The sequence below is a fragment of the Brettanomyces bruxellensis genome, chromosome 8 (genome assembly GCF_011074885.1).
Source record: "Brettanomyces bruxellensis chromosome 8, complete sequence".
Lineage (NCBI taxonomy): Eukaryota > Fungi > Ascomycota > Pichiomycetes > Pichiales > Pichiaceae > Brettanomyces > Brettanomyces bruxellensis.
In genome coordinates, this window is record NC_054689.1 from 1,161,763 (window position 1) to 1,182,875 (window position 21,113).

At 36.0% G+C, this 21,113-nt stretch overlaps 11 protein-coding genes and 1 non-coding gene across 12 annotated transcripts; 6 read left to right on the forward strand and 6 right to left on the reverse strand.

Annotated features, from left to right (window-relative positions):
- Positions 1–318: 318 nt before the first annotated feature.
- On the forward strand, positions 319–1,107 carry BRETT_000695 (uncharacterized protein; the record flags this gene model as incomplete). The annotated part of the gene is made up of 1 exon (XM_041279258.1): positions 319–1,107. One exon carries the CDS (start codon positions 319–321, stop codon positions 1,105–1,107), a length of 789 nt encoding a protein of 262 aa, XP_041137472.1.
- A 204-nt stretch (positions 1,108–1,311) lies between these two features.
- BRETT_000696 (uncharacterized protein) lies at positions 1,312–1,779 on the reverse strand (the record flags this gene model as incomplete). The annotated part of the gene is made up of 1 exon (XM_041279259.1): positions 1,312–1,779. One exon carries the CDS (start codon positions 1,777–1,779, stop codon positions 1,312–1,314), a length of 468 nt encoding a protein of 155 aa, XP_041137473.1.
- A 789-nt stretch (positions 1,780–2,568) lies between these two features.
- On the forward strand, positions 2,569–4,614 carry BRETT_000697 (uncharacterized protein; the record flags this gene model as incomplete). Its single annotated transcript, XM_041279260.1, has 1 exon — positions 2,569–4,614. The coding sequence occupies one exon, from the start codon at positions 2,569–2,571 to the stop codon at positions 4,612–4,614; it is 2,046 nt and encodes a 681-aa protein (XP_041137474.1).
- Positions 4,615–5,088: 474 nt separating this feature from the next.
- BRETT_000698 (uncharacterized protein) lies at positions 5,089–5,799 on the forward strand (the record flags this gene model as incomplete). Its single annotated transcript, XM_041279261.1, has 1 exon — positions 5,089–5,799. One exon carries the CDS (start codon positions 5,089–5,091, stop codon positions 5,797–5,799), a length of 711 nt encoding a protein of 236 aa, XP_041137475.1.
- A 107-nt stretch (positions 5,800–5,906) lies between these two features.
- On the reverse strand, positions 5,907–6,386 carry BRETT_000699 (uncharacterized protein; the record flags this gene model as incomplete). The annotated part of the gene is made up of 1 exon (XM_041279262.1): positions 5,907–6,386. The coding sequence occupies one exon, from the start codon at positions 6,384–6,386 to the stop codon at positions 5,907–5,909; it is 480 nt and encodes a 159-aa protein (XP_041137476.1).
- Positions 6,387–6,509: 123 nt separating this feature from the next.
- BRETT_000700 (uncharacterized protein) lies at positions 6,510–7,139 on the reverse strand (the record flags this gene model as incomplete). The annotated part of the gene is made up of 1 exon (XM_041279263.1): positions 6,510–7,139. The coding sequence occupies one exon, from the start codon at positions 7,137–7,139 to the stop codon at positions 6,510–6,512; it is 630 nt and encodes a 209-aa protein (XP_041137477.1).
- Positions 7,140–7,526: 387 nt separating this feature from the next.
- Positions 7,527–9,050, reverse strand: BRETT_000701 (uncharacterized protein; the record flags this gene model as incomplete). Its single annotated transcript, XM_041279264.1, has 1 exon — positions 7,527–9,050. One exon carries the CDS (start codon positions 9,048–9,050, stop codon positions 7,527–7,529), a length of 1,524 nt encoding a protein of 507 aa, XP_041137478.1.
- Positions 9,051–9,312: 262 nt separating this feature from the next.
- On the forward strand, positions 9,313–10,146 carry BRETT_000702 (uncharacterized protein; the record flags this gene model as incomplete). Its single annotated transcript, XM_041279265.1, has 1 exon — positions 9,313–10,146. One exon carries the CDS (start codon positions 9,313–9,315, stop codon positions 10,144–10,146), a length of 834 nt encoding a protein of 277 aa, XP_041137479.1.
- A 229-nt stretch (positions 10,147–10,375) lies between these two features.
- BRETT_000703 (uncharacterized protein) lies at positions 10,376–12,331 on the reverse strand (the record flags this gene model as incomplete). The annotated part of the gene is made up of 1 exon (XM_041279266.1): positions 10,376–12,331. The coding sequence occupies one exon, from the start codon at positions 12,329–12,331 to the stop codon at positions 10,376–10,378; it is 1,956 nt and encodes a 651-aa protein (XP_041137480.1).
- Positions 12,332–14,521: 2,190 nt separating this feature from the next.
- Positions 14,522–16,195, forward strand: BRETT_000704 (uncharacterized protein; the record flags this gene model as incomplete). Its single annotated transcript, XM_041279267.1, has 1 exon — positions 14,522–16,195. The coding sequence occupies one exon, from the start codon at positions 14,522–14,524 to the stop codon at positions 16,193–16,195; it is 1,674 nt and encodes a 557-aa protein (XP_041137481.1).
- Positions 16,196–18,253: 2,058 nt separating this feature from the next.
- BRETT_000705 lies at positions 18,254–18,327 on the forward strand. Its single transcript has one exon. It is a non-coding gene; the product is annotated as a tRNA-Met (tRNA).
- Positions 18,328–18,686: 359 nt separating this feature from the next.
- Positions 18,687–20,558, reverse strand: BRETT_000706 (uncharacterized protein; the record flags this gene model as incomplete). The annotated part of the gene is made up of 1 exon (XM_041279268.1): positions 18,687–20,558. The coding sequence occupies one exon, from the start codon at positions 20,556–20,558 to the stop codon at positions 18,687–18,689; it is 1,872 nt and encodes a 623-aa protein (XP_041137482.1).
- Between the last annotated feature and the right edge of the window lie 555 nt (positions 20,559–21,113).

Sequence of the window (21,113 nt, forward strand, 5' to 3'; positions counted from 1 at the left end):
TTGGAGTTGTTGATTGGGGATCGAATTTGCTTCCAGAGTATGGCAAGAATTTCATCAACATTGAATAAGAAAACGCGGGAAAAAAAAATGGAGTGTGCATAGTATCATTCAGCAAATATTGTTGGCTTCGCCCTATAATCGATCTACACGTAATTTTCTCCACACCGAGTATCTGCTGGATTTGTCTCAATCTTGAACATTGGCAAAAATTATGATAAAAAAAAATAAGAGTAGTAGTTTTAAAGAATGTTTTAGAATTATCTGAATTTATCTGAACATTGTCTGCTGTTTTGAACTAGGCCGAATCACTTACTGGGAATGACCAATCCAAAAAAGCCTGAAGAGTTTGAAAGGCGGCCAAACCCTCCTGGTTGGGTGCAGCCTAAGGCACCGTATAATCCCTATGATCCGACAGATGTACGTCCATCAGAAGGATACCCTAGTGAATTTGATCCCCCTTCTTCGGTGAAACGTAATTCTGGGGCACCTGTACAAGATTTGACTGATTATGAAAAACTCAGGGTTGATATGAAGAGACTAAAGTACTATCCACGCCCTCCTTCAGAACTTTATCCAGGAAGGCGCAAAGTTTTAAGACGAATTAATCATAAGTCTTCATTTGTAAGAGGTTCCGAGATCACGGCAAAAGTATCTATTTACTTCTTAATTGCGTTCGGCGTCTTTTTTTATAAGTGGAACGACAATGAAAATGTTTTTGCTCCCTTCCGAAGATTCCAACTACGGATAAAAGAAAAGATTCTTGGTGGACTATCCCCAGCAGATTACAACGATTTATACAACTATGATCAGACAAAATCCATACCGCAGAAACCTTTACCGTCGATCATGTATGAAGATAATGAAAAGAAGCATCTTGTTGGAGGGGATAAAACCAACAACGAATTTATCAAGGATAGATTCGGCAATAAGCATGTTGTTTATGCCGAGCATGTGACGCAGCGTCAGGAGGAGAGTATGCTGAAGGCAATGGATTTAGCTGAAAGGGAAATAGAGTTGAAAAAACTACGAAACGGGTTACATCAAACGGATGAGAGTATGTCCACAAATAGTCATGACCAGAAGAGGCCAAGTTGGAAGTTCTGGTGAAAAGAATAATATAAATGCAAGATCATTAATTCTTCATGAACAACAAACCACATATATTCCATTATTTACAGCATGTACATCCATTCTATATATATGTATATTTATTTATACGTCCATGTGACTATTATTGCATGAAAACAAATCATTCAAATTCATTGCATCTTCTATTTATCTAGCGTTCTGTATCGGTTACACCCAAAATTTTCACTTCTTCAAAGCATGCTTCATTAAGTAATCTTTAGCCTCGTTCACTTTGGTGGCTAAATAGGGAGAGCCGCCCTTATCCGGATGGTTCAAAAGCATAATCCTCCTATGATTTTCCTTCAGTTTTGATTTTGTCAGCGTGCTCTCCTTTAGCTCAAGAATTCTTAAAGCCTCCTTTGTATTCATCTTCGAATCAAATCCTCCTCTAAAAAACTGCGTTCCTTTGGCACCGAAAATGTTTTTGTACGCACCAGCAACAACATAAGCCGCAGCAAAGCATCCAAGAAAAGAGACAAATGGATGTGCTGACATATAAGCAGTTGTTCTGTTAAAGTACCTCTCTGCTGCAGATTTTTGAGGCTCTGCTTTGTACTGTTGAGAAGGATGAATATATATTGTCTCACCCTTTGGGGTTTTGTTATTATTGTCCCCAGGAACGGGGAGAGTAGGAATAGTTATATTCTGCATTTTTCGTTTTCCTCCAATGGTTAAATTAGCAAAATCAATATAGATCTTTTTTGAAATCAACTTAATAGTGTCCGATTGCATGAATTCAGTCCGGAGATATCTATCATTTTTTTTTATTTTCCCCCTCCCCAATTTTTTCACATATATTTTCTTCTTTCTATTTTCAAGCATTCAGAGTTTCAAAGCCGGTAGCATCCTTACACTATATTATTTTGTTTAACCCCACCCATTTTCAAAAGATCTGCACTCAGTCGTTTCGTATTTTTTTCCTTGTTACTACAGGTGGGGGTGCCCTATGCCGACTAGGCACAATTCAAGCCGAACCAATAGGGGTTGTTCGTTATATGATTTTTTCTCTATCAAGTGCCACATTATGGAATATTTACTAAGAATGAAAGTGTGGATGCAAGAATTATTCTAATCATATGGCCATCTTTTATTAATTGAACGTAAAAATATGGTCTCAATCGTAAATAGGAGAACGATTCGAATTGGAAAAAAATGGGGCCTTTTTTTAAAAACAGCGAATACGTCACTAACCCCACCGACCGTAAATATATCATGATGTATATAGTTCAAAAGTTTTGTTCGACTTTTTCCTTCCTGTTCATTCCTTCTGTTCCGGAGTGTACAAACAGAAAGTTTATTATGCTAGTACCTCTTCTAAAAAGAATTATTAGATTTCCTTTAAAAAGCAGAACAAACTTTCTAGTTTCCACAGCCTTTTTTACCTCTGCTAGCTCTATTTTTTATCGCTACAGTCAGAACAGAAGATTTGGTTTATCCGCAATGTCAACAAACGTTCCACAATTACCGATCTCATGGGACCATGATGCAAATACTATAAAATCAGAGACAGATCGTCTCATCAAGGAAGCTCAGGCCTTAGATGATGCTGTAGCCACAATCAAGCCGGAAGATGCTACCGTTGAAAATGTCATTATCCCTTTTGCAGATTTAGAAAATAGACATAGCGCATTAATTGGTCAGTTATCATTTTACCAGCATGTTTCTCCAGATAAGGCTATAAGGGATGCATCTAATGAAGCAGATGAAAAATTTACAAATTTCTCTATTGAGTCCGGTCTTAGAGCTGATGTCTACAAAGTTGTTCATACAGTTTATCAGAATGTGAAAAAGAATCCATCCTTAGTGAAGGATTCGGAGACAAAAAGATTCATCGAAAAATTTGATCAGCAGTACCGCAGAAACGGTCTAGGACTTCCTGCAAGTAAGAGAGCAAAAGTGAAGGAATTGCAACAGAAGCTTTCGAAGCTGTCTTTAGAGTACTCTAAGAACTTAGGTGAAAACACGGAATACATTCTTTTCACAGGAGAAGAGTTGAATGGTGTTCCGGATGATGTTAAGGCCCAGTTTGCTAAAATTGAGGATAAATCAGGTGTTATCAAATACAAGATGACCTATAAATATCCTGATCTATTTCCCGTCTTAAAATTTGCCTCAAATGCATCCACTAGAAAGGCTGCTTTTGTCGGTGACCAGAATAAGGCCGCTCCAAATGCTGATATTCTTATTCAGGCAGTGAAACTTCGTGCTCAATTGGCAAAGCTTTTGGGCTATAAGAATTTCTCGGAATACATTTTGGATGATCGAATGGCTAAAACGCCTGAAACAGTTATGAACTTTTTGAACGATTTAAAGGGCAAGTTAACTCCTTTGGGAAAAAAAGAGATTACATCCTTGAAAGCCTTAAAGAGTAAAGATTTAAAGGAGAGAAATCTTGAAGACGATCAGAAGTATTATGTCTGGGATCAACGTTACTACCATACGATGATGCTAGAAAAGCAATACAAAGTTGATGAGGTAAAAATCGCAGAGTATTTCCCTATGCAACATACGATTGAGAAGATGCTTGGCATTTATGAGCACATCTTTAACTTGAAATTTGTTGAGATTACCAAGGAGAACAAGCTGTATAATACTTGGCACAAAGAAGTGAAGCAGTTTGCCGTGTGGAAGATGGATAATCAAGAAAATCCAGAATTTGCGGGTTATTTGTTTTTTGATCTTCACAGTAGACCAGGTAAATATGGTCATGCTGCAAACTTTGGCTTACGTCCCGGTTATACGGATTTGAAGACAGGAAAAAGAGTGTACCCTTCAACCGCCTTGGTTTGCAATTTCACGAGAGACACAAAAGATAAGCCGGCCCTTTTAAAGCACGATGAAGTGACCACGTTTTTCCATGAGTTGGGACATGGCATTCATGATTTATTAGGAAAGACCAAGTATTCCAGATTCAGTGGAACATCCGTTCATTGGGACTTTGTTGAAATGCCGTCTCAATTCCTTGAGAATTTCTGCTGGGACAAGAGGCTTTTAAAGCAGCTTTCTTGCCATTACGTGAGTAATGAACCACTTCCTGATGAATTGATTGATTCTTTGATACGCTCAAAGAATGTCAATGGAGCTTTATTCAACTTGAGACAGTTACACTTTGGTTTGTTCGACATGGCTTTACATACATCAACTGATGGAAATGTCGACATTAATGATCTCTGGAATGGAATGAGAGAAAGGATTGCTTTACTTAGTAACGGTGGAGTTATCACAAAGGGCTTCGGAAGTTTTGGACATTTGATGGGTGGCTATGCCTCTGGATACTATGGATATCTTTGGTCTCAAGTGTTTGCAGAAGATATTTACTACACCAAGTTTAAAAATGATCCACTAAACATAAGGAGCGGCATGGAATACAGAGATAAAATCTTAGTTAAGGGTGGCTCTGGTGATGAAATGGATTATTTAGTTGATTTACTTGGAAGAAAGCCTAATTCGGAAGCTTTCTTGAAGGAGTTGGGTATTCAAAAATGATTCCAAGTTCTTGTATTCGCTTGATTCCTTTTTCTGAAAATTGAGTGGATAAAGCTGTGGCTTTTGCTGCTCGTCTAAATAAAGTTTTCACAATACTTTGAAACTTCTATCATTATAGAAGATATGTTAGCTTTAATATATCCAAATAGCTTTAGAGAGGAACTTGTTGCTTTTAATTCTTATTTTCTTATTAATAATTATGTTTGAAAGTACAAGGCATCATCGATGTATAGTATTGCTCATTAGTGGTATAACGCTTGTAGCAACTGTTCATTGCTCATTACTGTATTTTATATGATGCACAAAAAATGGCTGATTTTTGACTATTATCCTTTTGATCTTTCGGTCATACAAAAAAAAAAAATTAAATAAAAGATGCAGTAAATAAATGTGCTTTCAGATGCATTAATGCATTTTCTCTCCTATGCATCGGTTTACTGTAATATTTACTACAAAGTTGTAAATAGGGTGGGTATGAATCATAATCAAGCACAGGTGCGAACTTTGTATATTAGAAATCTTAATGAGAAGGTATCAAGAAATACACTTCGGACGAGTCTAACGCAATATTTCAAAAGTCATGGTTTTGAAGTGCAAGACATTAAAACGTTTACAAATATTCGTTTGCGAGGTCAAGCATTTGTGACTCTTCGGAATCACTCTGAATGCATACGGTTGATGAATATGTTGAATACTTCAATGCTTTTAGGCAAACCAGTTCAAATTCAAATGTCGCATTCTAGTAGCGATTATGCTGTGGAACAGTCTTTTAAGGCACAATTCAAAAATGAATGGAAGTCGAAATTCGATGAATATCAGACGAAAATGAAAAAGATACGTTTAAATAAAAGGCAAACATTCGATGGCCACAAAAGCCTTAAAAGAAAGTTATCTGCTGAGCAAAATGGATCGGAAGTTTCCCAGAAGAAACATAAAATTCAAAGTCCCAATATTGCAAATAAAATTCTTCTTCTAACGAACTTATCCTCGTCAGTAGCCGAATCTAGTTTGTATAAACTATTCGAAAAGTTCAAAGGTTTTCAAAATTTGTCGCTTGTGAAAATACGGCATGTTGGTTTTGTTGAGTTTAGGTCCGAAATAGAGTCTACCGAATGTCTTAAGGCCATCGGAAATAGCCTAAAAGTCGACGGGTGCGACTGCAAGTTGCATTACGCCAAAAAATGAAGGTTGCATACCCAGTTAAGTATAAAACTTAGGAAATTAAACATTAGATTAAATAAATAATGAAAAATATTGTATATTACAAGAATTCGAAAAGATACCCTACAGCTTTAGTATTTGCCCGTTAAAATTGTCCTCCATGCCGTCAAAAAACCTTCCTTCTGTTTTCCACCTTTGTCAAGATCCCCTAAAAGTCTGTTATAGTAATTTGGATTTCCTTTTGGCTCCAACAATTTCTTGTCTATTTGATAATACTTCTCCCACTTCGAATTGGCAATGTTCTTCAAAGACTTAAACTGTTGATTGAGAATATCTATTGTAAATAAGTCTTTTTGATAAGCATCGTCTTTATCTGAGGAAAGTGTTTCTTTTATTTTCGTTGCGTCGATCTTCGTAGTACTTTTAGTCGAGTTAGCATCTTTCCTTCCTTCCTTTAGGACTGATGTGGGAACAGCTATTCCTCCAATGTTGCAAAACCGTATTATTTGTGATGTTTTAAAGGTTGCATTATGTTGAATTCTATCTTTGGGAAATTTCTCCAAAAGAGAGACCAACTTTTTTGCCTCCTGACCAATTTTATTGGAAGACATCTTGTTTACACGGGGATTAAACAGTACTCTCCATGAGCCGACCATTAAAGCTTGCTTTCACAAGTGGTGATGATGGTAATTCGATCTCTTTTTTTTTCTCTCCAAAAAAAAATTGCAGCGGTTTTACGCACGTGACAACGATGAATTTCTGAAGCTTTCGTAACATAAGTCGTACTCAAAATTGTTCAATTTCGTGGGCTTTTCAAGAAACATTTTCCTATCAATATATTTGATTCTTGTTCTCACATGTGCATCCGTTATAGTAAATGGAAATATTTTATGATCTTTGTACACTGATAAAGCTTTCATGATGCATATTTTATCATCAGTATATTTTTTATCATCCTCAGAATCGCCGCCGATCAAAAGTATATCATAATCCTTCGCGATTTTTAGAAGTCTTTCCTCTTCCATCTCATCCAACTTGTATACTTCCAATTCAGAAATATACTGAAAATGAAGTGTTTTTCCAGATATGATTTTGATTTTGGGTTTTTCCATCAATGGATATTCTTTTTCCCCAATTAGGTTCTTTTTCCTAATTTCTCCCTCCAGCTTGCGTTCCATGCACTTTTTTCCCAATAGCTTAACGCCAGCTGTGTATTTAACCCCCCATTTAGTTTTTATTTGATTTTTCATAACGCTTTTTAATTCATTCTGATGGAGGTCAATTCTTTCTCCAGATAGATCGCAATTAATAAGGAATCGTTTCAAGAATTCATCATCCTGCTTTGTGTGCCTTCTATCGTTCATTATCCGGATAGGACCCCGGCATTGCTGAAAAATAAGAGGATGAGAGTTGAAAGTTGAAGCGATATCTGACCAACCCTTAAGTTGATAATACATTTCACAAAAGTTTGATCCAATATTATATAAATATATAAATATTCTTTACAACTGAGGATATGTATGAAAACTCCTTCAGAAATTTGTACTTCATTTCCCAGGTATTTATGGGAGTGAGAAATCCTTTTTTTTTTTCGACCAGAACAGTAAAACTTTTTTCCCTCTTTTCTATTAAGATCGTATCTAACCAGCCTAATACAATAAAGCTATATACACCGAAGTACCATACATTTCCCCCTAAATTTTAAACAAAAATGTAACCATCGCTGTTAGAAATCTCCTCTAATTAAAAAGTCATGAATCATTGAACTCCTTTGTAATTTGTGAGGTATACTCAGCGAACACCTTTTGAAATTGCTCTTTAATATTCAGACCTGACAGTTCTGTTAAAATTGTTTCTATCATGTTCTGTGAAACCTTCAATGCAAGATTTGGTTTCCCCTCTCCAAGATAATCTACCACATTTTGTCTCTTTTCCAAAGCTTTCACAATTGAGTCAACTATTTCACCTTTGATGAGGTGCTTCGAAGAATTGCGCCTTAAATTGTTCTCCACGATAAATAAAAGATCAGAGAAATACGTAAGATAATTTACCACCAAAATTCTCTCCCACATGTCCAATCTCAATGCCGGTGACATGTTTTCATTTGGAAATCCCAGGTAATCCATAATACTTTCAAGATAGGACCACATACAATCGTCCAAGTCCTGTTTCGAAAAGTATGTCGGATGTTGTGTAGGTGAGTGTGAAAAATACAAAGAACCCCAATGAGAAATTTCTAAAAATGTATTTTCTGAGCTGGAATAAATTTCCTTTGAATCAACCACCTTCGTCATTATTTTATCATTTGCTAAATTGAATGGATACATCACGAGATGAATAGTGTTTGGTCCATCATCCATGGTTCTTCTGTATATTTTTGCCAATCCTGGCAAGTCAGTTAGCTCAATAGGAAATCTGTTATCAATGTAACTTTCTGTTTCATTTAAATTTTCAATCGGTTCGTGAATCACGCTGATGTTAAAATTAAATAAATCATTCAGCCGCTCTAAATATGGTGAAATTTTGTGTAAGGCCTCGTCAAAGTCCCATGTATACTGATTTGATCCAACCAGGATAAACTCCATTGTTATGTTTTGTGCAGGTTCTGTCAACAACTGTCTAATTCTGTCGTTAAAAATAAAATCCTGATGAACAAAATTGAAGTGGTTGTTTTGGTGGTAGTACACTTTAATCAAACTATCTTCCCGGTAGTGTTCTAGCTCACCTTTAAAGCAATAATCAGTCAAAAGTTGCGTCACAAAAAATGGTAGATCATTCGTTTCGACTGCACTCAAAATATAGTAGAGTTCAGCATAACTTTTTATACCATCAACGTATATAGCATTCTGGTCACTAAGAAGCAATCTGACGAATAGTGCAAAAGGAGGATATCCATCTTCTTTAAAAATATCATAATCACCATATGTCCAATTTACATTGTAATTAAGGGCAATATGTTCTTTTTCCTTAAGTCTACCTCCAAATTGGATATTCACTGCCTCTGGTAGATCCGGGAATCGAAAATCTGGGCACGAGTAATATGATGGCACATTTATGGAAACGTCTGAAATAGGATGCTCAATAAAATGTCTTACCACCTTTTCCGGAAGGTATCTATATCTTATATATTTATTGTATGTTTTGATGAATGGATGTGTGAATATAGCATTAAAGCACAGTGCCAACAGTCCAGCTATGACTGATCCTACCAGTAGATATCTGTATTTATTTGGGTATCTTCTTCTTTCCTTAGTCTTATCGTTTAAACTAACCATCTGATACTCTATCCACGTGTATAAGAATTTTCTAATATGGTTTCTAAATACAATGAAGTTCCATATATTGTTGATTTTAAGTCGAATCGGAAGTAAAATGGAGAAACAATCAATTTTGTCGAAGAAAACGAAGACAGACACCGATGGAAAAAAAAGGATGAAAAAATCGCTTGGCGTTTCATGGATTTTTATGATACTAGGCGGACGTCCTTTTATGTTTCGGTAAAATTGCCTTTACCTCTCAGTGAGACAAGTGGTCATTATGTCTGGAAATCTACAGCCAACGAAAGCACAAATATTAAAAAATTTGGAGGCTTTTAAGAACGTGGACACTCCTGAAAAGAAAGAAGAAATTTTTGTTCATGAAGTGTACAACAAAATATCGACTCACTTTTCGCAGACGAGATATAAGCCATGGCCATTTGTTCAACAGTTTCTAAGTGAACTCCCAGATAACTTACTTGGTGTTGATGTTGGATGTGGAAATGGGAAATATTTAAGCGTGAATAAAAAATTGTATATAGTGGGATCTGATTATTCCACAGGTTTGATTCAGCAAGCTAGAATGCTGCATAAGGATGAAGAAAGCAATGATATTTTGATTGCAGATGGTTTGCAACTACCACATCCTGATGGTATATTTGACTTTGCTCTTTCCATTGCAGTAATACATCACTTTTCGACCAAGGAAAGACGAGAAAACGCCATTAAAGAGATCTTAAGAGTCTTGCGGTTTCATGGTAAGGCATTGATATACTGTTGGGCCTTGGAACAAGAACATTCTAGAAGAGGGTATCACGATGGAATGGATCAGGATGTTTTAGTTCCGTGGGTTTTGATGAAGAAACAAAAGAAGAAGAAGAAAAATAATATTTCCAGTATTGATAAAAATAAATCTGAAGCCAGTGATAAAAAGGACTGCAACACTCAAAATACAGAGAGTGGAGATAATGTTAAACCTGATACTAAGATGAGATATTATCATTTATATAAAAAAGGAGAACTCAACGAGGATTGTGCTGAGGCAGGGGGGAAAGTAGTTAATAGTGGGTACGAACGAGATAATTGGTGGACCATAGTAGAAAAGATAAAATAAGCTACAGCGATGGGAGAAAATAGTTTCCGAATACAATCAAAATTTTGCATTTCTAGCGTCGACAGAAATCGATAGCATATATAAATCGCTATAATATACACGTGAGTTCACAACATTGGAGTACCAGATATGTTGCAAAGAGCAACATGAATCCGACTCCCTGTCATTTTGATGTGGAAATGTACATTCTGGGAGGTATTAAGTATTAATGATGAGCATGTCTCGCCCTTCAATATGACTGCGTGCTTTCCGAATTTGTGCGTGCCAACGATGCTTTTCTTCTCTCGATTCTTCCTTGTTTCATCAATCTTTTCAATGCAACACTGTCCAATGGATCTAATAACTCAAATGAGCAAAGAAGTTCCTCGCTGACGCTCATGACTGCACCCCAGTTATCAAATTCTCCACAATAATTAGGCGCAGAGAAAACAGTAACAAGAGACCTGTCATTGAAAAATTCGTAGCCATCTTCAACAACCATGTGTGCCCTGCATACAAGGTCAAATTGAAAACGGTTTAAGAATTTATTAATTGCGACCTTGTTAAAGCAATAAGAGACACCACGTTCGTTATCTTCCCATTCATTTGGTTGATCAGCCGGATCTGACCAAAGAAGATCATTAAGAAGCCCAAAGTCAGGGACGTCCGTCGGCCTCTTGATATTTCTGATTTCATCGATCGAGTTTAAAACCGGAGAAAGTCCACCATGGACACAAAATATTTTTGAAGCAACTAAAGCACAAACCGGTAGTGTGTTAAATGTATCAATAAAAAGCTTCCATGTTCTGATGTTGGTTCTCCTCTTGCATTCGTCATAGAATCCGTAAGCCCTTGTAATTTGTGCACACTCGTGATTTCCACGAAGCAAGAAAAAGTTCTCCGGGTATTTAATTTTGTAGCAAAATAGAAGTAGAATTGTCTCAAGAGATTGCTTTCCCCTGTCTACATAATCCCCTAAAAATAGATAATTTGCCGAAGGAGGAAAACCACATTTGGTGAATATCCGGATCAAATCGCTATATTGACCGTGTATATCACCTACAATTTTGACGGGTGCATTTAGTTCCAACAGGGTAGGCTGGCTCAAAAAAATTTCCCTTGCAGCTGAACATATCATAGCTATTTCACTATTCTTAACACAAACAGACTTCGTTCGCTTTCCAGAGTAACCTGCATCCAACAACCTCTGAATTAAGTTTTCGATATTCAGAGGTTTTTTCTTACGCTTTCGATGTACGTTTTGAGATCCTGTACCAGTGCTATCAGCTTTTCGTAAATCCGCACCATTCATATTTTCGTTCTTGCTACCATCTTGAGATAATACAATATCTGGTATCTCCTGATTGCTTTGTGATGAGGAGTTAATTGTCAGAGGAGAGCTTGTTAATTGTTCTTGTTGTATAGAGTCGGACACATCGGATGTAGGATCCTGCGATTTAGGAACCCATTGGCCGTCTTTGAAGCGATCGTATGAGTGTGATTTCCTCGAAGAATGTGCCGTACTTGCAGAACTCCTTCTTGATATAGAAATTGCTCCGTCATCTTTGTGCTTATTAGTAGACGTTGATGAATAGGAATAGACCGATTCACCATTTGTAGTAATCGAAGCCGAGGAAGAAAAAGAAGGCATCCCAGGACGATCAATTTTGGAAGAGGTAGTGCCATCACCATTCTTGCTGATTTGTTCTGAGTCATCGTTTTCAACGCTTGTCGAGTTGCTGGTACGATGCTTTCGAGGCCGTTGCAAAGATTTTGAATGGGAACGATGGTGATGATGGTGATGATGATGATGATGATGAACAGGAGAAGCGGTTGTCTTAAGAATAGGTGACTTTGGTGGTACCTGTATCATCGAAGGAGGGAGATTGCCATTTAGTTTAGTAGAATTATCCACATCTGTTAAAATTGCAGGTCGCCCACCGTCATCGTAATTCGAGTTCATATCATCCACCCTTGTCCCATCAAGGTTATTGGTATCAGCATCTGGTGCATCGTCTGTTGCCAAAGGAAGAGAAAGCGATGAGCCTTTACGACTGAGATCAGCCGATTTTCGTGATGATGTTTGACTGATGATACTCTTAAACGAGCGTTTGCTCCTCACAGAATGCCCTGACTGGACCGAAGTACCGGTCTCTGACCTTGAAAAAGAAGACAAACTCTTTTGCTTGGAGGTTTGATTTCCCATTGCTATCGGTCACCAGAATTCACTTGATAATTGTATGGTTATATTCAGATTTAATGAAAGATATGGTATATGTGTCTTGAAACTTCAATATGGGAATGTAGCTGCACTTTAAAACAAAAGGTCATTGAGGTCCTTTTCAACGTCGAGGTTTTAATCAAGACTTACGGCGTAATAACGAAATGTATAAGTTGCTCGCTACGGTTTGAGAGTACGAGAAAAAAAGGAAGAAAAATGACAAGGTTGAAACAATAAACCCATCGACGGAATTAAAGTACAAGAAAAAAATAAAATAAAAAATCCTAAAAATAAAAGAGAGATGAGAGAGATAGTGTTCGCAGGGAGGTAATATAATAATATGAAGAAAGTCGCGATGAAACAATACCGGCTTAGGTGAATTGAATTGGGTCGCGCTAAGCAGAAGAAATTTAAATAAAAATAGCAATAAGATACTTTGTATTTTAGAAGGTTTTAGTGGTGTTAAAGTACTATTGATGAATGTCTCCAAAATATAAGGTATTTGAAGTAAAAATTAAAATTCATATATATACATACTTATCCATTTATTTATATTTATATTTATTAGATTCATCCTGAGTGTATAGAGTAAGAGACAGGCGGGTTTTGTCCGGCGATGGCATATTCCCAATTTTTTTTTTTTTTTTTTTGCATTGAGCGTGGACCCTTCAACTAGGAAAAAAGAAAGGTTGATAAAATTTTCATTTTCCAGCGATGATATCAAAACGAATTCAAATATATAATTTATTGCTTAAGCTTTTTGTTTAAGTCAAGACCAAGAGTAATGATTCCCCACAATCTCCGAATCGTTTAATTCAATCCATCCTTGTTGTTAATTTCTGCTAAAGGGACTTGACGAGAAATGATTTCGCTATCGATAATATGGCCGCGAATGAAATGTGGGTCTAGACCGCACCGACACAGAAAAATGTAAAGAGGTGGTACCGAGAAGTGGGAAAATTTGAACTAATGACCGATAGCATGCTTAACACGATAAGAAGTATCATCTCGTTATGCCATTTTTCACGTATTTACTTTGACTATCCATATCGGAATTGTTATTATCACTCCGTAAGCCAATGGTGGATAATTTACTTATTTTGTCTATGGCCAGTCACTTCCATTTAATAATACATTACTATTGTCATCTTCTTACTGCTCCACTTCAATTATTTTTATATTTTTATTTTGTTGAGGGGGAGGGCAATTTTTTACGCATAGATAAGAGGCAAAGCCGAGAGGCTTTAAGCGCGGTAAAAAAAAAATAGAGATGAAAAAACATATTTGATTCTGCGGATATCTATCATCTATCTATTTTTCTTTTTCTTCAACTTCTCTCCTTTTTCCGTTATCTCAAATACTTAGGTCGGTATCGACGCGACTGTAACATTTTATTTCTACTGATTTATCAGATAAATCAGAGAAATATTTATGTCCCTTGATCATCATCTTTCAGGGAAAGAGTAGTATTAACCCAGTTAACTATCATCATATTTTTAATTGCTATGATATGACTCAAATATAGGTTTTCCTGACTTGCTAATATAGTGTGTGCCCTTGCTACCATGAAATACTAAACTTTTTAAACATTGTATTCATTCCTCACTGTCAACTGGTAAGTACCTCAAACGTAAATTCAAAATTAATTGTTATGGAAACGCAATCATTACGATCCAACAGGCAACTCTTAGTAGTGGTAGAACTGAATCCTTAAATATGATTAATGCTATTGTCTAAAATGTATATGTTTATATCATTAGGATCTTATTGTGGTGAAAACACTTGTAATTGTAGTCTTACAAATTGTTGAGATAAAAAAGATCTGCGGCTTGGCCCGTTAACATGAAAACGAAAAAAAAAATTCGTCGAAGAAAAATAAGCCGGAAACAGTAACTATTTACCGTCGGATGAACAAAGGTAGAGTCATAAGAAATTTCTTATCTTTGAAAAATAACGAATAACTTGGAATTACTCTTTATTGTCTAATTAGTTTTTTCCAAAAATTATTAGATATGTAAAGTCAAGTCAGCTAGAATCCAAAAGTTTTTTTGTCGTATCTGTTTTCTTGTCATCACATAAGACTATGTTTTTCCTGCCTCCAGTAAATCGTTTAATCACCTTAACTGTTAATTTGTTTGCTCTTGATTGTTATATCCTGTCAAAGCCAGAACATAGATGAAAAGTGTGGAATCTTTGAAGTCAACTCAATCGATAGTTTCTGTTGATGAAGTTCAGCTAAATTCTGCCATAGCTGGGCGTAACAGAAAGATCCTTGTTGACCATCCCGTCGATAATGATGAAGCCGTAATCTTGGCATTGGGATACAAAGCAGAGTTCAAAAGAGAATTCTCACTTTGGACCATTTTTGGCGTTGCATTTTCCGTTTTAGGTTTGTTGCCTTCAATTGCTTCCACTTTATTCTATTCTCTTGCCTACGCAGGAAACGCGGGCATAACCTGGGGCTTTGCTGTTGGTATCATCTGCATCATTCCAGTGGCTTTGAATATGGCGGAGATTGCAAGTGCTTTTCCAACTTCTGGAGGTTTGTATTATGCTACCGCAATGTTATCTCCCCCAAAATATAAGGCCTTATTTTCTTGGATTGTTGGTTGGTCTAACTATTTCTATCAGGTTACTGGAGCTCCATCTGTTGGATATGGATGTGCTTCCATGGTGCTTGCCCTTGCCTCGGTGGCCAATCCAAATTACGTCTACCAAACATGGCATTGCTACTTACTTACAGTAGCAATAACTACAGTATGTGCCGTTCTGGCGTCTTTACCCACTAAATGGATTGCCGGTATCAATGCAGTCACATCTGTGTTGAATATTGTTTTTCTTTTCATTTCTTGGGTATTTATGCTTGGTGGAAATAACAGAGTTGACCAAGGTCTCCCAAAATTTAATTCTGATTCATTTGCATGGTCTTTAGATAACTTGACTGATTGGCCAGATGGAATTGCTATTCTCTTATCTTTTATGGCCGTACTATGGACGATGTGTGGTTTTGATTCACCATTTCATATCACCGAAGAGTGTTCAAATGCTCAAGTTGCAACACCAAAGGCTATCGTCATGACAGCTACTATTGGTGGTCTTCTAGGCTTTGTATTCCAGCTTGGTATTGCATACACTATAGTCGATATAGATTCTGCTGTTAACGATGAACTAGGACAGCCATATATTTCTTATCTTAACCAGATAATGACTAGGCCACGTGTACTAGCAATAGGTTCCTTTGCCGCAATTCTTGCTTTCACCATGACATTTTCTTGTATGATTGCAGCTTCTAGAGTGCTTTTTTCTTATTCAAGAGATCAATGTTTTCCTCTTTCCAGATACTGGTGCCATGTGAATAAATACACGAAAACTCCGGTCAATGCTGTTTGGGCTAATTGGTTCATCGGTATTCTTCTACTTCTTCTAATGTTCGGTAATGTTGCGATTGATGCGATCTTCAGTGTTGGTTCTATCGCTCCCTTTGTTTCATTTAGCATTCCAACTCTCCTCAGAATAACATACGCCAGAAAATTTTTCAAGCCAGGACCTTGGAATTTAGGTAAGTTTACCTATATATCCGGTTTCATTGGTTGCGCGTTTGTCTTTCTTATGATTCCGATATCTGCATTCCCTCAGTATAGAGGATCTGACAATACTCTAGATTTGATGAATTGGACATGTGTCGTATATTACGGATCTATGATGTTAGTAATAGCATGGTACTTTATTTACGCTCATAAGGTTTACAAAGGTCCAAGAAGTAACCTCGGCCTTGATACGTTTTCAGAAGAAAAGGATTCAGCATTTGATGTTGTTGCTCCTACTTCTGATATGAAGAAGGATATGTAATCTTTCGCAACAATACTACTATACTTTCCCTTAATCCAGACAAAGTGAAAATTATGAATTAGTAATTTATTGAGAAAAATAGTATTTAATAGTCCAATAGTATGAGATCATTGAGCCATCGCCGAAATCTTATCACAGGATCCCCCTCGGAAAAGTATGTTTTTAAACATTCTAATTTTTATCATTTCTTTTCTATTCTTAGCGGTCTTCCAATTATTTTTTATTTCATTATGTTCAATAAAGGTTTTTGTTGTTTTGCAATAGAACTAACAAGTATATATGCGTCGCATGAGTCCTTAAATGTTATGCATTCTTTTTACCTGATACTTTAATTGAACGATTTCGGCTAACTAAGAGATTTAACTTTTAAAAAAAAATCTAAGGGTGAAATGATATAATGTTGTCTCTTGTTTGTAAATATGGCATCACTTTTTGTGCTGTATATTTTAATAAAGAAGAAGAAGAAATCGTATACGTAAAAGGGAATAACGCATAAAATATATAAAAGCAATATATAAAATATGGAATTGCTAATTCTTAATTATCCGTGAACTTTATCAGTGTGGAGCTTTTTCGGAAATCCCGAAAGGTAGAGAAGCTGCTGATTTTAAAGTCAAATAATATATCAATTGTGAAATATTATGAAGTTTTATGAATTACCGCCTTAAATTCTTCAGTTAATATAAGTTCACTTAATTCTTCACATACGTTTGCCTGGTTCTCAATTTATGGTAATTCAAGTTGACGCCATCGATGAGCATAAATTGTTTGAGTTAGGAGAAACAGCATGAGTTACTTCGGATTATAGCCGCCTGGAATTTTCTTCTGTCAGAGTATATAAATCCCGTGTGACATTTGTATCTGCTTAATTGCTCACATATCTCTGTACCGTAGCACTACCGAGCGCGCAGATGCCCAAGGTTATAAACGAGATTGGTCATATAGTTCGGATATAGAAAAGACTTCTGTTGCATAGAATGACCCCCATAACAAAATAGGGTCCTTACGAACTGTCGGAACCTATGAGTTATAATAATGTTTCATATGTTAATAACGCATAAAGGTTCAACTGGTATTTGATTTATAATATGTGAATCAAATTAATGTTCAGACAGATAGAAGAAATAATTCGCGGGGAAATTTTTCCTGTGAAATAAATTTCTCCCTAATCTACTTTCGGCTGAGAATGACCTATTCCACTTCTGCGGAAAAATATCTCTTATATGTATGTACTACTTTTTCCTTATATACTATGTGTCTCTTAGAAGGGACGACGACTTTATTGTGTAATTTGCAATACATATTCATATAAGGAAATCCATCTTGAAGTGAACCTTCAGCTGAAACCAAGAGTAACCTTCGGGTTCTCGCTGGATTACAAACGTGTTCGTAAGGACCCTATTTTGTTATGGGGGTCATTCTATGCAACAGAAGTCTTTTCTATATCCGAACTATATGGCCAATCCCGTTCATAACCTTGGGCATCTGCGCGCTCGGTAGTGCTACGGCACAGAGATATGTGAGCAATTAAGTAGATACAAATGTCACACGGGATTTATATACTCTGACACGAACACGTTTGTAATCCAGCGAGAACCCGAAGGTTACTCTTGGTTTCAGCTGAAGATTCACTTCAATATAGATTTCCTTATATGAATATGTATTGCAAATTACACAATAAAGTCGTCGTCCCTTCTAAGAGTCACATAGTATATAAGGAAAAAGTAGTACATACATATAAGAGATATTTTTTCGCAGAAGTGGAATAGGTCATTCTCAGCCGAAAGTAGATTAGGGAGAAATTTATTTCACAGGAAAAATTTCCCCGCGGATTATTTCTTATATCTGTCTGAACATTAATTTGATTCACATATTATAAATCAAATACCAGTTGAACCTTTATGCGTTATTAACATATAAAACATTATTATAACTCATAGGTTCCGACAGACAGGTTTGATTTAACACTTCAAAACAAACACACAAATCACTTTGTACTTACATAATCTATAATAATTTAGGTTCAAATTAAAGCAGACCCCTTACAAAATTGTTGCTGCTCTTGTGGCCCAGCTGGCTAAGGCGTTAGTCTCATAATCTGAAGATCGCGAGTTCGATCCTCGCCAAGAGCACGATTTATTTTTTTGCAATACCTTTTTTTAGTATTCGTCTGGTTGATAATGATCGAAAGGATTGGGGATTTATTTGTTAAGTGAAGGGAAAGGCCTTCTTGGTTTGCCGCTTCGATTCAAAAAGTGCACTGCCTTGACTTATATCAAGCAAGATCACTCATTAGCATTATGGGTATTCAAGCGTGCGGATTTCCGGTCTTACTTATACGATCTTTACCTATTTCACTTTGTAATTTTTTCTTTTTTTGGCCTTAAAAGCACTAAATATACTAATTAATGACAATTTCATAGAGCAATTAGTGTCACAAATAAAACCAATCCAACTAATCCTACAGTGCTTATGAGAATAAATTTGTTCATTATCTAGTATTGTAAATAGCCAATAATCGCTTTACCATGTTAACCCGTGGTATTCCTTCATCGAAGTACGGAAGCTTCTTTTCGAAGTTTTGATCACCAAATTTTTGAAAAATACCTGTTAAAACAATAAACTCCTGCTTTTGGATGATAGGCGAAGAGGTATAATTTTCGGCGTAATCACACATAAGTTGTTTTAACTCTTCGATATTGTCACCTGATACAGTTGCATTCATAAATAAATGCCATATTGTTTTTTCTGACAACTGTACATGACTTTGATACGATAATTCAAAAATATCTTTGATCTGATTCCATGAATTGGTAAATTCACAAAGATAGCACAAAAATGCATCAAATATTGCAGCCGTTGGTTTCAAATTTGATAGAATACATGCGTTCAGATGTCGCGAGACGGTGCTTAATTTTTTAACAAGTCGTAATTGTTCTTCGTCAAGATCTTCTAAAGGGTCTGGACCAATTGTTACGAGCATTGTAAGGATCCTTTTTGCAGATGAATAAAACCCACAGGATAGAAAACTCCTGAAAAGTGATAACATTGTACCATTTTCAGAAATATGCCTCATTGTATAAAATCGGTCTAAAGATTTCAGAAGAGCTGCAAATGATAAAACATCTTTTTGCTCACTACGAAATTCCAACTTCTTACTCAAAATTGGAAGCAACGTATCCCTGTTTAAACACCGACAATTGCCCAAAAACTTAAGGAGCTCATCCAATTCATCTTCATTTGTCAGTATGGCTAAAATTGGGCCAATATAATTATGATTGAGTTTAATTTTAATTTCAAGTAAACACTGAATTGCCCTGAATAATGAAGGTAAGACTATACCACCATTGTCTATTCTATTTGAATTTAGAAGAGCACAATACGTTTCAAACTCATCATAATTCAAACCATACCGACCGGAAATAAGCTCATCATAATAAGATTTGACTTTGTATAATTGATCTGCTGAGAGTTCAAGTTTCAAATCGACTATAGCGGATTTAAATATTGCGGATAACTTTCTCATATCCAAAGGTCGAATTGCATATATTAAAGGTGAAGGCATCTGCCCTAAAAATTTAACAAGAACTGGAAAGGTATTTCGCATTGCAGCTCTTTGCGTATTACTTTTTAAGTGTCGATTCAAGTAACATATTCTTATGCAAGAAAATATACTTTTTTTGCTTTTATTATTTTGATAAATAGATGGTGCTATTCTTTTCCGACGCATATCAATAATTGTATCAATAACACTGTGATGATTTTCCAGTATCCGAAGTAATCTTTCTAATTCATACTGTTTTACCATCGTTTGATTAGTTATTATTTTCTTACCGACAAGTTGCTGAACCAATTGCTGAAAAAACTTATCGGTTTCTTTCTGGGAAAACCTCTTATCCGATTGATTCGATGCATATTTCTTCCTTTCAATAAAATCAAGTAGTTCAGATTTGAGGTCTTTTCGACGTAAGTATTGCAAGCGTGAACTAAGTTCTTCTTTAAAGCGCTGCTCAAAATCAGACACTATATCTTGAATTGCAAGAAAATGGTATTCATTAGAGTAACCTTTGAATAGAGAAGATCGAGAACTCTCAATGAAATATTCTGAGGAAGTCACAATTGGACCTTTTTTAAGATTTATTATATCAGGCAATAAATCGTTCTCTGCAATTTTTGTAGGAGACGAAACTGGTTCCTGCTCTTTTTTCTTCACTTCATCATCTGTTGTTTTCGCCAGGTTTGTTGCTATAAAGCGATAACTATTTGATCTATATTTCGGAATTGCAAAGTAGGTGACTGGAGGGACAGAAAGGAGATAATAATCATGCAATAGCCTACAACCCGTATGACTTTTTGTAAGCATAATTAATATATTTGAGGATGTTATTGTATTTATTACAGATTTCGTGCTGAAAACAGGAGAAGTCTAAAGGTAAAATCGATGCCGAAATTAAATTTCCATCTTCATGCATTTTTTTTCCTCGGATTTTGAATAAGGATGTGTGGGTCACCCAAAGTTGCGATTAAACGCTGAGGTAGAATTTAAAGGCATTAGAAGAGCACTAATGCAGAAATCACACATTTTCCTTATTAACAAGACCTAACCAATGTTAGATTCTGCAAAAGTAATTAATAGCCAAAGACTTATCAAGCAGAAATGCTCTATATAAATAACACAAAGTACAACAAGGAAGTAAATTTATTATTTTCTTTGTTGCGAACCTCAGACACCAAACACAAGAACAGCAAAAATGTAAGCAAAGTACACTCCGTCTACACTTATTATTAAAAATACCAGCCGTTAAGTAAATCAGCCAAAAGTCAGCCTATTGCAATTTGGGCTGTCATGGATACAACAAATTGGGCTTCCGAAAATTATATCCCTCAATTTGAATGAGATCGGTACCCCACAAAGAGT